We start from the raw sequence: 12,939 nt of genomic DNA, 5'->3' as shown, positions 1-12,939 counted from the left end.
AGGTGGTGGTAAATGGAGTTCGCTCGGAGGAGGGAAAGGTGAGTAGTGGAGTGCCTCAGGGATCGGTGTTGGGGCCGATTCTGTTCAATATATTTGTGAGTGACATTGCCGAAGGGTTAGAAGGTAAAGTTTGCCTATTTGGGGATGATACTAAGATTTCCAACAGAGTGGACACCCGGGAGGGAGTGGAAAGCATGAAAAAGGATCTGAGGAAGCTAGAAGAATGGTCTAAGGTTTGGCAATTAAAATTCAATGCGAAGAAATGCAAAGTGATGCACTTAGGGAGTAGAAACCCAAGAGAGACTTATGTGTTAGGCGGTGTGACTGTGATAGGTACTGAGGGGGAGAGGGATCTTGGGGTGATAGTATCCGAGGATCTGAAGGCGACGAAACAGTGTGACAAGGCGGTGGCCTTAGTGAGAAGGTTGCTAGGCTGTATAGAGAGAGGTGTGATCAGCAGAAGAAAGGAAGTGTTGATGCCCCTGTACAAGTCATTGGTGAGGCCCCACCTGGAGTATTGTGTTCAGTTTTGGAGGCTGTACCTTGCGAAGGATGTTAAAAAAATGGAAGCGGTGCAAAGAAAAGCTACAAGAATGGTACGGGATTTGCGTTCCAAGACTTATGAAGAGAGACTTGCTGACCTGAACATGTATACCCTGGAGGAACAGGGGTGATATGATACAGACGTTCAAATATTTGAAAGGTATTAATCCGTAAACAAACCTTTTCCGGAGATGGGAAGGCGGTAGAACGAGAGGACATGAAATGAGGTTGAAGGGGGGCAGCCTCAGGAAAGATGTCAGGAAGTATTTTTTCACAGAGAGGGTGGTGGATGCTTGGAATGCCCTCCTGCGGGAGGTGGTGGAGATGAAAACAGTAATGGAATTCAAACATGCGTGGGATATGCATAAAGGAATCCTGTGCAGAAGGAATGGATCCTCAGAAGCTTAGCCGAAATTGGGTGGTGGAACAGGTGGGGGGAAGAGGGGTTGGTGGTTGGGAGGCGAGGATAGTGGAGGGCAGACTTATACGGTCTGTGCCAGAGCCGGTGATGGGAGGTGGGACTGGTGGTTGGGAGGCGGGAAGTACTGCTGCGCAGACTTGTACGGTCTGTGCCCTGAATACGGCAGGTACAAATCAAGGTAAGGTATACACATGTTTGTCTTGTTGGGCAGACTGGATGGACCGTGCAGGTCTTTTTCTGCTGTCATCTACTATGTTACTATGTTTATTATGTTCCCTCTGCATAACTAACGTCAGAGGAGGGCGGGCACAGGAAGAACAGAGAGACGTCTGAGGAGGCAGCAGTGATCGCCGATCAGCTGTTCCATCCCGTGCAGCGCCTTTACACAGAGGTTAGAGGCGCTGCGCAGGCCAGTAAGGCGGAGGGGGGGTCCAGTGGAGTGGGGGAGCGGCGGCAACGACTTCAGGGGGGCGGAGGATGCCGGTAGGCGGAGCTATGGGAGAAGGAGTACAGAGAGATAGGAAGGGAGGGGGACCCGGGGCTGCTAAACTTTTTAGTTTTGTTTTAATTTTTTATTTTATACGAGCGGAAGCGGGGAGCAGCGGCGACCTCGGGGGGGGGGCGGGGCAAGGCCGTCCATACTGGACGCTTCTGACGAGCGCCTTTGCCCCCTCAAGATCCTTTTTTGATGTATGTTTATTTTTGTATTGATGCAGGGGGAAGCGGGGAGCCACGTGTTTGTGTTTTGTTTTGTTTTTTGTTGCTGTTTTGGACGTTTGTGGCATGCGCAGAGCAGCCAGCATAACACTTGGCTGCTCTGCGCATGCTTTAGGGGCCGATTACCGACGGGGATTACGAATCTTTGACACATTGTACTTTTCAATACCGCCGCGAACATATGCGACTTGTTTTTTTGGTGCACGCTTTGTTTTTTCAAATTCGTTAAGGACTTTAACGTTTTAGATTTTTTTACGTATGGTTGATGCATCTGGGCCTGAATTCTTTTCCCACACACCTGCCTGGTTAGTTTTCCCAAGGAGGTATGAATTCCTGTGAAGGCAAAGTTTATGGAGAATAGTGGTTTATTTTGTTTTCCTGAACACTGATTCTGGTCTGTTTTATTGCTTGGAAGCATAGGTATTAAAAACATCCAGAGGTAGGAAACATCCTGTACTAAAAACATCCAGAGGTAGGAAACATCCTGTACTAACATTCCCAGGGAGCAGACTAAGAGGGGGGGGGAGGAATGTCAGTGCTACTTGCATTCTCTCCTAGAGGCCTTTGGCTGACACTGTGAGTAGGCGCCTGAAGTCTTCAGGGGATTAGGGCCTTGCACAGCATAAGATAATGCTGACATGTAGTAACAGGGTTCAGTATATTACTGAAATTTGTTTGTACATGCATGAGGCTGATATTTGTTTTATTTTGTATAAATCTGTGCTTGTTCTTGTTTTACTGTTTCTTTTATTGTGTACTAGTAAAAATGGCCTGTTTCTGGTGCCGATGAAACGGGCGCTAGCGGGCACGGGACTCCCTTCCCCTCCCCTTCCGGTACCTGTTGGAAAGAAAGAGCCCCCTCTTTCCTCCCGTAGCGGTGGCTTCCTTGCTGCATGGTGTGGGAGTCCGGCTCTCGGCGTTTCAAAATGGCCGCCGAGAGTTGAAGTCTCGCGAGGCAGCTTGAACTCTCGGCGGCCATTTTGAAATGCCGAGAGCCGGACTCCCACACCATGCAGCAAGGAAGCCACCGCTACGGGAGGAAAGAGGGGGCTCTTTCTTTCCTGGGCCGATGGAACAGGTACCTCTAGACCACCAGGGAGACACGCGTAAGGGGAGGGGAGGTGACAGGAAGGGAGGGAGGTTGGTGAGGTTAAGCGTGTGCTACCGTGGGTGGGGCTATGTGGCGAAAGGGGCAGGGTTCATGTGCACGTCAGCGGCGGCTGGGATTTGTTGGAAGGGGAGGAGTAGGGAAACTGCTCCCCGTGCGTTAATTGTTTTCGTGTTCCGCCCTCGACATCATCACGTGTGATGCGAGGGCGGGGCATGAAGATGGTGTGGTGGCTTCACCACCATGAAACCACGAACCGGTGTGTGAGTGACTTCAGTGACGTCAGTGTCCTCAGAACGTTGAGGCTGCATTTTATTATAGTAGATATTGACTTGTGATCCACCTAGTTGTAGGTAGACTAGAAATGTTTAAATAAAATAAATGGTTCCTCAAAGAAGATTCATGAATAATCTGAGAGGGCTGAATTTAGGACTCGGTGGTGGACTGGATTGGAAGCTAGTTGACCGACAGTCGACAGAGGTGATGGTAAATGGAATCCGCTCAGAGGAAAGGAAGGTGGCATCCTTCAGGGTTCAGTATTCGGACAATTCTGTAATATATTTGTGAGAGACATTGCTGAAAGGTTAGAAAGAAAAGTTTGCCTTTTTGCAGATGACACGAAGATCACCAACAGAGTGGATACCCCATAAGGAGTAGAAACCATGAGAGATCTCCAAAAGTTAGTAGAATGGTCAAAGGTCTGGCAGTTAAAATGTAATCTCAATATAACTATCTGGGGTATCTAAACCTCTGGTTTCCAAGCTCATATAGAAACAAATTAAAGAAACCTACAAAATTAATACAACACAACTAACATTCAAAATTATTAAAATACTAGTAAAAAAGGCCCGTTTCTGATGCAAATGAAACGGGTGCTAGCAAGGTTTTTATCAGAGTGTGCACGTTTGAGAGAGAGTGAATGTGCGAGTGTGTGTGTGACAGAGAGAGAGTGAGAGTCTCCCCCTCCCCTCTCTCCCCCCTCCCCTCTGCCCTCTCTCCCCTCCCTCCCCTCTCCCGGTTTCGGAGAGCAGTGTTTGGTAATTATATAGGATTCCTGCTGTGTTTTTCACTGTTTGTATTTGTCAGGATTCATGCTGTGTTACAGAGAGAGCGAGGCTCAAGTTTCAGAGAGCAGTGTTTGGTAATTATACAGGATTCCTGCTGTGTTTTCCTTCACTGTTTATATTTGTCAGGACTCAGGAGCTGTGTTACAGAGAGAGCAAGGGCAGGGCAGACACTCATGGGGAAACCGGATATCTACACCGCTTCACACTTCCGGCTGGAGGCTTCATTTAGAATGTTGATGGTGCCTTTTATATATAGAGATTAGTGATTGGTGCTCAGTCAAGTGTTCCACACTGGAAGGATCCATCTCCTCTATAATGTGATACTCATTTCCAACCATCGCTACATCCAAAGTCCTTCCCTGCCTACCAATTTTGCTATAAAAATGAACAATTCAAAAACTTAAAGCAGCAAATCCAAAACATCAAAAAATAGTTCAGTCATGTCCAATGCTTCAAAATCAAATAGAAGTCACTTATCTGCAGGGTTAACGGTCCCTTGATGCAATGTCAGGAAATGAGCCCCATCCTCGTACCAAATGTTGCTCTAGTGGGACTGTAATCAGTGCTGTAAATCCGTGCCAATGAATCTGTGACAATAGTGAATTCAAAATTCCTCCATTCTCTTTTAACACAGAACCATGCTTCGCCTACTATGGTGTCTTGAGAACAGAATTGAAATAAAAACTTACACTAATCAAAATTAGCTTCCAGTTACTAAACCTTCCCAAGTTTCACTAAAATATCTTACAAATGCATAAGCTAAACAAACTGCATAAACGACTAACCCAAGATAGGACTACCCATTCCCATCTACGAAATTCTCCAGAAATGCCGATACATGCAACCTTTATATCTGCTCTGATCCCTCCTCCTATTGTAGTGAGAGGCATATTACACCATAACCCAGTCTATCTCCTTATTTAAACCCCAAGGAGCTACTATATCCCACCTAAAAATAAACTACTGTTCTTTCAATAAAACAGACATAACATTGCCCACTCTAGACGGACATACTTGTGTTAAGACCACAAACAATAGATCTTGCTCAGTGTGTTGATATTGCTCCCATTAATCCACCAAGGGACCTTCTTTTTTTATATACCTGGAGATTACTAAGATGCTCTGCTATTCTTTGCTTGATCTTCTGCTTTGTCTGTTCTAAATACCATTTTTGACAGGGACAGCATATAGCATAAATGACCTGGGAGGTGTTACTCTGTTTTAAAGTGTAATTTAAACTCCCGTCCTATTACTGGATTTTGTACGACCTTAGTGACCCAAGCATATTTGTAATATACACAGTTATTACACTTGGCATGTTCCCCTTCCTCCTCTGTTAAACAGGTTCCCCCTTTTGTTAACACTGATAATAGTTCTTCCAAATTTCTCGCCCTAGTAAATGCAAACCAGGAACCTGTACTAAAGCTGTGTAAGGAAAGGACCGTGCAGTGTTTCTGTATAAGGTTCTCTATAATGTTCTTAATTTGTGCAGATTGATGTGAGTAAGGCAAAATACAAGTCATCCTATCATGTTGTTCCCTATCCTCAGGTGGTTACTGTAACAACCAATGTCTAGGGGTATTAGCCGCTCTCTTATATGCTGACCTAACTGCTTTTGTAAGATAGCCTGTCCACCTGAACCTATTGTAAAGTTCCCTTGAATGATACTGAATGCCCTCTTGAGTACAACACTTTTTTTTATCCCTCCTTCAGTCGTTTAGGATGAAAACTCCTGTAGTGTAATATGGTGTTTCTATCTGTGGTTTTTTGAAAAACAGAGGTTATAAACATGTCATTCTAAACAGTAATATGTATATCCAAATAATCAATATTCAAACCCCCTATAGTGACTCAATACTGATATCACAAGTATTTAGATAGCAAAAAAATAAACTTTTCAAAGATTCCTCATCACCTAACCATATTAGGATAGCATCATCAATAAACCATGTCCACAATAAAATTTGTGGCATAAATACAAAAGGCTACAAAAACCAGTCCTCAAAATCTTCCATATATAAACATGCGATGGTCGGAGCTACCATAGCTCCCGTCGCGACCCCATGAATTTGCAAAAAGTAACACATTTTTGTTAACACTATTCTCACCAGTTGATTCAGTAGTGACACTTTCTCCAAAGATATATTCAAATGTTGCAAATGATCATTAACCAGTTTCAAGGCCTTCTCTTGTGGAATCTTAGTGTAAAGTTGCCAAGATTACTGTTTTTTGACACTATCAGTGTCCTCTAAAATTTGAATCAAATGTGAGGACTCTTTCAAAAAGGAGGGAGTAAGGGGCACTCATGGCTGAAGATAAAAATCTAAATATTGGGACAGAGGTTCATTTAAAGAATTCCTGCCTGATACTATGGGTCTATCTGGGGGTTAGTAAGGGATTTGTGAATTTTAGGAATAAAATAAATGTAAGATGTTACTGGGTACTGTCTAAACAAGTACTGAAATTCCCTAGTTGATATAACCCCTCTGAGTTGCCTCTGTTAAGATATACTTTACTTCATCCTGAAAAACTACTGTAGGAGTTTGGAGCAATTTCTTATAGAACTTCCATATAACTAGTTGCTTCTGCCCTATATTTATAAATGTCTTGGAGTACCACCCCACCCCCACCTTTTTGCAAATTCATCAGCACTTGCCATTGTTGCCTGGAAAGATTGTTAGGTACATAATCCAAATGTTGTTCCATAAGTTCTAAATTTCAACTCTAAATGTTGAAAAATTTCTAACCCAGCATCTGGAGGACCTGGTGGTATCCATATAGATGGTACTCGATGAGTTGTCATAAATGTCTGGGAATCGTCTTCCAAACAGACATTTTCTTTTTGATCAAAATACAACCTCAGTTTTAATTTCCTAAAGAAACAATGTAAGTATTGTCTGTTGGAAAAAGCATCGTAGCACGATGTGGGGACAAAGGAAAGGTCAAGCTCCAAAATTTCATATTGATGTTCTGTCAAAATCTTTGGTGATAAATTATATACTACTCTTTGGGACAGCGCTGTTGCTGGAGACTCCTGGTGGGTCTCGGCTGGAGCTGTGCCGGAACTTCCTCTGCTGCACTGCTTGCCACTGGTAAAAAAGAATCTGCCATTGTTGAACTGGACTGACCAGATACCAGAACCATAGGTGCTCCCTTTGTGTTTTCCTCTGCAGATGAGTCACTGGATGTATGAATAAAACCTACTTTCTTCATCTTCCGATATCGTCTGGATTTTCTATTTACATCCATCCATTTATATACAAATCCTTTTGTGTAATCCATCTCAACTCTTATATTTTGTTACCTTTTGAGTTCTTATTTCTTGCTCATATTTCTGTATCAAACTCAAATGCTGCTGATATTATTGCTCATAAACTGTAGCAGTCACACATTTCTTTAATGCTTCCAGTTTACTCTGTAATTCTGTCTGTTGTTCTTGCATTACTTTATGCAATTTGTCTATGGTCAGCAGCATTAAATCCAAGGAACATCTGGTAATACTCTCTCCTTATTACGTACTTTTTGTCATCCAGAAAGCGTGGTTCCTTATTCCAACATAAACCACGCAGGTCACGTTGCATGTGACAATATTCCACCAAGGTCTTCACATGAAATTCAGTACAGATGACAAGTTTATATAATCTCAAAATATTGGGCCAGTCAATGGCTAAACTTTCCTCCACAGAAGCAAATAACCAGTCACCAGTCATTAATTCCTGAATTTGTTCCACAACTTGGAGTCCCATCCAGTTGCCATGAATATCAGGGGTCATGTCCCAAATATTCCACAAGGAGGAGGCATTAGTGGGCAGATCGGGGGCCCCCAATATTACTCCTATTTTGGTGCCTTTCTCCCCCTCCACCTTGATCCATCACCAACCAGTGCGTGTGCCCTCTGCAACCCGTCCACAATCCTTCTTTCTCTACCCACCTGCCTGTGTGGCTGTCTGGCACTTTGGGCTCTCCAGTACATAGTGTCCTATACCACTTGGCTCCAGCAATCTTACATGTGGAGGCAGACGTTTTTGGGGTTGCATGAGAATGGCATTCCGCAACATCATCCGTGTGTTGGAGGTGCCCAGTAAAAAGTTGGTTTCTGCATAAAACACCTTTCATCTGCTTTTGTTATGGAGACGATGACAGCGACTCAGAGGGTGAGGCAGGACCCAACCAGCCACATGCTGCAGAGGAAGGGGTAGCAGTAACAGTGCCATCAGGCGTGGCAGCTATGGAGGCATAGGAGGCCACTGATGCCAATGAGGTGGAACATGAGACAACTGATTTGGTTTCAGAAGTTGACATCTCACCCCCCCCACCCCCACCCCAGCAGCATTGGCTCTTACCCTAAACGCTTTTAAAGCAGGTTTGATTCCGTACAACTTTTTTACCACTAGTAGGAAACAGTTTTGCTATCCGTTGTGGGCTGGAGACGTCCATTCCGTAAGACCTAAGTCATACGTATGAAAAGACCCCCTGTGGAAACTTTTAGTTCTGGACATACTGGTATTTCATTATACGCATTGTACATTTTTCTCCGAGAAAAATGTATATGTGCCTTTTGTGTCATATTTTGGACGTTTTTCTCTTTCAAAAATGAGCCCCCAAAGTTTTTTATTCAGTTATTTTTGCCTTTGTTAGCCTTGCTGTGTCAGTAATGTGCTTGAGGCCTGTTCCATGGACAAGCCTCTGCATGAGAACTGAAACTAACTGAAGTTTGTTACTCACAGTATAAGAGAGTGCCTCTGTCCCAGGGATTAGTTACTGAGTAGTGCCCTTTTTGCCTTAGCTTACAGTTTTTTGCAACCTGCATAGATTCCGTTGCAGTAATCTAAGTGGCTTAGTACCATTGATTGTATTAATTCGTGGAAAACATCACGGGGAAAAATGGTTTTATATGTTCAAGTTTCCACATCGAATAGAACATTTTCTTTGTGGTGCAATTTATTTGGGTTTCTAGGGTCAGGTTCCAATCAATTGTGACGCCAAGTAGTTTTAGGCTATCCGAAATGGAGAGGGAGTAGTCGGTGATATTTAAAGTTGTAGGTTTAAACTTAAGCTGAGAGGATAGGATTAGGCAATGAGTCTTTAGTGTTTAGTTTCAGTTGAAATGAGTTAGCCCATGCGTCCATGTATACAGGCCTATTCTGATTAAATTGGTGATTTCAGTCAGGTCCTGTTTGAAAGGAATATAGATTGTAACATCATCAGCATAAATAAATAGATTTAAGCCTAGGTTAGATAGTGAATTGCCAATGGAATCATCATTGTGTTGAAGAGTGTTGGTGAAAGTGACGAACCTTGGGGAACTCCACAAACTGCTTTCCATGAAGATGAGATAATTGAATTTGATTTCACCCTGTATGATCTGTATGAAAGAAAATCCTTAATCCAGCTAAGTATGTTACCGCCAATCCCAAAATAATCAAGAAGATGTAGAAGGATGTCATGGTTGACCATATCAAATGCGCTGGACATATCAAATTGGAGGAGAAGTATTCTTTTTCCACCAGCAATTAGTTGCTTGAATTTGGCCATAAGGGTAACCAATACAGTTTCCGTACTGTACAGGGATAGTCAGGTAAAATGGAGATTTTTCCAAATATTCCGTGAGTTGTTTAGTCACCATGCTTTCCATCAGTTTAATTACCAATGGTATAGAAGCAACAGGATGGTAATTTGTAATATCATTTGTCTTTTTCTTGGTGTCCTTAGGTATAGGCGTAAGAAGGATGTTCCCATAGTCCTTAGGGAAGAAGCCTTGTTGAAGCATGAAATTTAGATGTGATGTAAGGTCTTGAATGTACCGGGAAGGGGCAGATTTGAGTAAGTAATTAGGGCAGATATCTAATTTACAATAAGAATTAGAAGATTAAGAAACTGCTTGAGAGACTGACTCAGTGGAGAGAGGAGCAAAATGCAGTCAAACGCGATCCGCAGGATAGTCTCCTGAGGTGGACTCAAGTATATTGAAGAAATGTTCTGTATCTGAGCACTTAAGCGGGAGTGAATTACTTAATTTTAAAATTTTTTCATTGCGTATTTGGCCAGTGTATCATTGGATGGGATGTCTATGCTTGCTGTGGTAATAAGGTTAGTGTCAAAAAGCTTATTAACAACATGAAATAGTTTCTTTAGATCAGAATAATCATGCCCTATTTTAGATTTATAATAGGACTTCCATGCTTGTCTGGTTGTGTATTTATATTTTCTGAGAGCTAGTTTCCAATCTTTAAGTGTATATTCATTTTTTCCTTTTTTCCATATGCGTTCCATTTTCCTGGTATGCGTCTTTAGTTTTTTTAGTTCTTCATTAAACCAAGGTGTGGAATTAATTCTTTTTGATGATCTGATTTTTAAAGGTGCTACATCTGGCCATTTTTACTGTTTGTTTATTTTCTATACCGTCACTTCTTGCATAGGAAATCAGAACGGTTTACATCCCATATGGGCTCACAATGTTGTACCTGGGGCAATGGAGGGCTAAGTGACTTGCCCAGGGTCACATGGAGCTGCAGAGAGAATTGAACCTGGTTCCCCAGGATCTTAACACACTGCTGACCCTTAGGCAGCAGTGAGAATCGAACCCGGTTCCCCAGGTCCGCATCCCACTGCACTAACCATTAGGCCACTCCTCCCTGTTATATTGTTAACAAAATTATAAGTTTATGTTAAACTGTGCTGTGGTACACAGTCTTGGGTGAATCTCTTCATAAAGGTGGTTAATAAATTCCAATAAATAAATATATGTATATATACAGATTCTAAGAAAAACAACTTGTTTTCTTCTCTCAAACACTTTTTCTGGTTTTATGATTGAGTAATCAATATTAGTTTTAATGCACCTTTAAATTGCTTGCTAAAGTTACCACTTCTTCACTTTACCTGTCTTTGCCAGGTGGCACAGATGGCATTGGGAAGGCTTATGCAGAGGAATTGGCAAGCCGTGGTATGAATATCATCCTGATCAGCCGTAACAGAGAGAAACTAGAAAATGTCACACAAGCCATTATGAAGACCTATCAAGTTGAAGCTGCTTTTATAGTAGCAGACTTCAGCAAGGGCCGGGAAGTTTACTTGCCTATTCAAAAGACTCTAAGCGGCATAGAAATTGGAATCTTAGTGAATAATGTAGGTGCGTTTTATGACTATCCGCAGTATTTTACCAAGATACCTGAGGAGAAACTCTGGGATATCATCAACATAAACATTACTGCTGCTAGTATGATGGTGCACATGGTACTGCCAAGAATGGTCACTAGGAGGAAAGGGGCAATTGTCAATATATCATCTGCATCCTGCTGCAAACCCACCCCTCAGGTGGCTGCCTATTCAGCTTCAAAGGTAATGATTCTCTGTGACATGTTCAAGCTGGTTTGAAAGATATTTTTATTCTTATTTGTCACATTAATAACGTTATGGAATTAGATCCTAAGAGGTAGCATGGTATTTAAAACAGTAGAAAAATGTATATAAAGAGTTAAAACATGATTAGGAGTCAAGAACAGATTTTAAATTTCACAAATGCTGAATGTTTATGGATTTCTTGGAGTTTGGGCAAATTAATGGACGTTAGGTATTAAATGGTGCAGAGTTAGTCAGCTACTATATATTAGTATGCAGATCAACATATTTCTTAGCTCTGCCTCATATATCCATAGTGAAATCTTGCAGAGTATACACATTTCCCTCTCTTCTTGCATCACAGCTGGCATGGCTGTCTGTGATAATACGCTTTTTAATGTTAAGCCTTGTTTAGGTGCCCTTTTCAACTTCCCTGGTCCCTGGCACTACAGTATGCCCTACTCCCAGCAAACCTAAAATCTGTGCAGACATCTGAAGCAATGTGTGATGAAATGACTTGCCAAAAGTCATAATGTAACAGGAGACAAGAGGCAAATGGTTCCAGAGGCATGACAGCTTTTATTAGCTAGCTGACAATAAGGTGTGTCATAGGAGGAGGATTTGATTACTGGTTCCTAGTCCATTATTCTGCCGACTTAGCCACACTTGTTTATATATTTGATATAATCACAGAGGTAATCCCAGTGAAATCATGTTTCTTTTTATTGATTTTTATGGCCTTGATAGATGCTTCAGCACATTTGTTCTCTGCTTATTAAATTGTGTCGAGCAGAAGATAGTTAACCAACAGTTTGCCTGTTAGGGAGGGAATCTTTTGATGGAAGGGATTAAAAACAAGCCACAGCAACAGAAAATCTTAATGGGCTATATTCTCCCTATAATAGTTGAGAGGAAGTTTTGTACTAGGAATATCCAAATTAAGGAATTTTTTTTAAATAAAAGGCCATTTAACTCTATTTAAAAAGTAAATTTAAAGGTAACAAATATCAGTCAGGAGACTCAGATGAGCTTATTAGAGAATAATAGATTACCTTCTTGCTATTATCATAAAGATTATTTTTATGAAATTACTAGTAAAAAAAGGTCCGTTTCTGTTTTAAAGGAAACGGGCGCTAGCAAGGTTTTCCTCGGAGTGTGTATGTTTGAGAGAATGTGTGTGAGAGTGACTGTATGAGAGAGTGTGAATGTGCGAGTGTGTGTGTGTGTGTGTGTGTGTGACAGAGAGAGAGTGAGACTGGGTGCGAGTGTGTGTGTGAGAATGAGAGTGTGCCAGGGTCCCCCCTCCCTCCCAGTTCCAGGGTCATCCCCCCCCCCCCCCCCAGTCTGTCTCCCAGTTGCAGGGGGGTCCCTCCCTCACTTCCTTCCTCTCTCCCTCCCTTTGTCCCAGTTGCAGGGTCCTCCCTCCCTCCCAGTTGCAGGGTCTGTCTGTCTCCCCCCTCCTTTCGTCCTCCACGTTTTAAGGCACTGTCTATCCAGTTGAAACAGCTTTAGACTTGTTTCAGATGGAACAACAATTTAAAAACGACAATGTGAAGCAGCAGCTCCTAGGTTTGCTTGTTTTTGAGTGTATACCAATGACGGCTGCGTAGGGGAGTGGAAACAGAGATTAACCAATGGGCTTCCTTGCTTACCGTAGACTTGCTTTGCTCACTTCTACTCCTGTCTATTAAACGTCCTGCAGCATCTCATAGGTTTGCTTGCTTTGTTTTGAGTGAACAGGG

At 42.4% G+C, this 12,939-nt stretch overlaps 1 protein-coding gene across 2 annotated transcripts in view; it reads left to right on the top strand.

Moving 5' to 3' along the window:
- Nucleotides 1-12,939, top strand: part of HSDL1 (hydroxysteroid dehydrogenase like 1) — a 295,843-nt gene that overhangs the window by 115,122 nt on the left and 167,782 nt on the right. For both annotated transcript variants that reach the window (XM_030203699.1, XM_030203698.1), the window contains exon 3: nt 10,752-11,197. In XM_030203699.1, the coding sequence (XP_030059559.1) occupies nt 10,752-11,197 (446 nt within the window). The remainder of the gene's footprint in view (nt 1-10,751; nt 11,198-12,939) is intronic.

Source organism: Microcaecilia unicolor, chromosome 5 (assembly GCF_901765095.1).
Source record: "Microcaecilia unicolor chromosome 5, aMicUni1.1, whole genome shotgun sequence".
In the NCBI taxonomy this organism is placed as follows: Eukaryota; Metazoa; Chordata; class Amphibia; order Gymnophiona; family Siphonopidae; genus Microcaecilia; species Microcaecilia unicolor.
The sequence above is the reverse complement of the archived record's forward strand: the minus strand, read 5'-3'. Positions and strand labels throughout refer to the sequence as shown.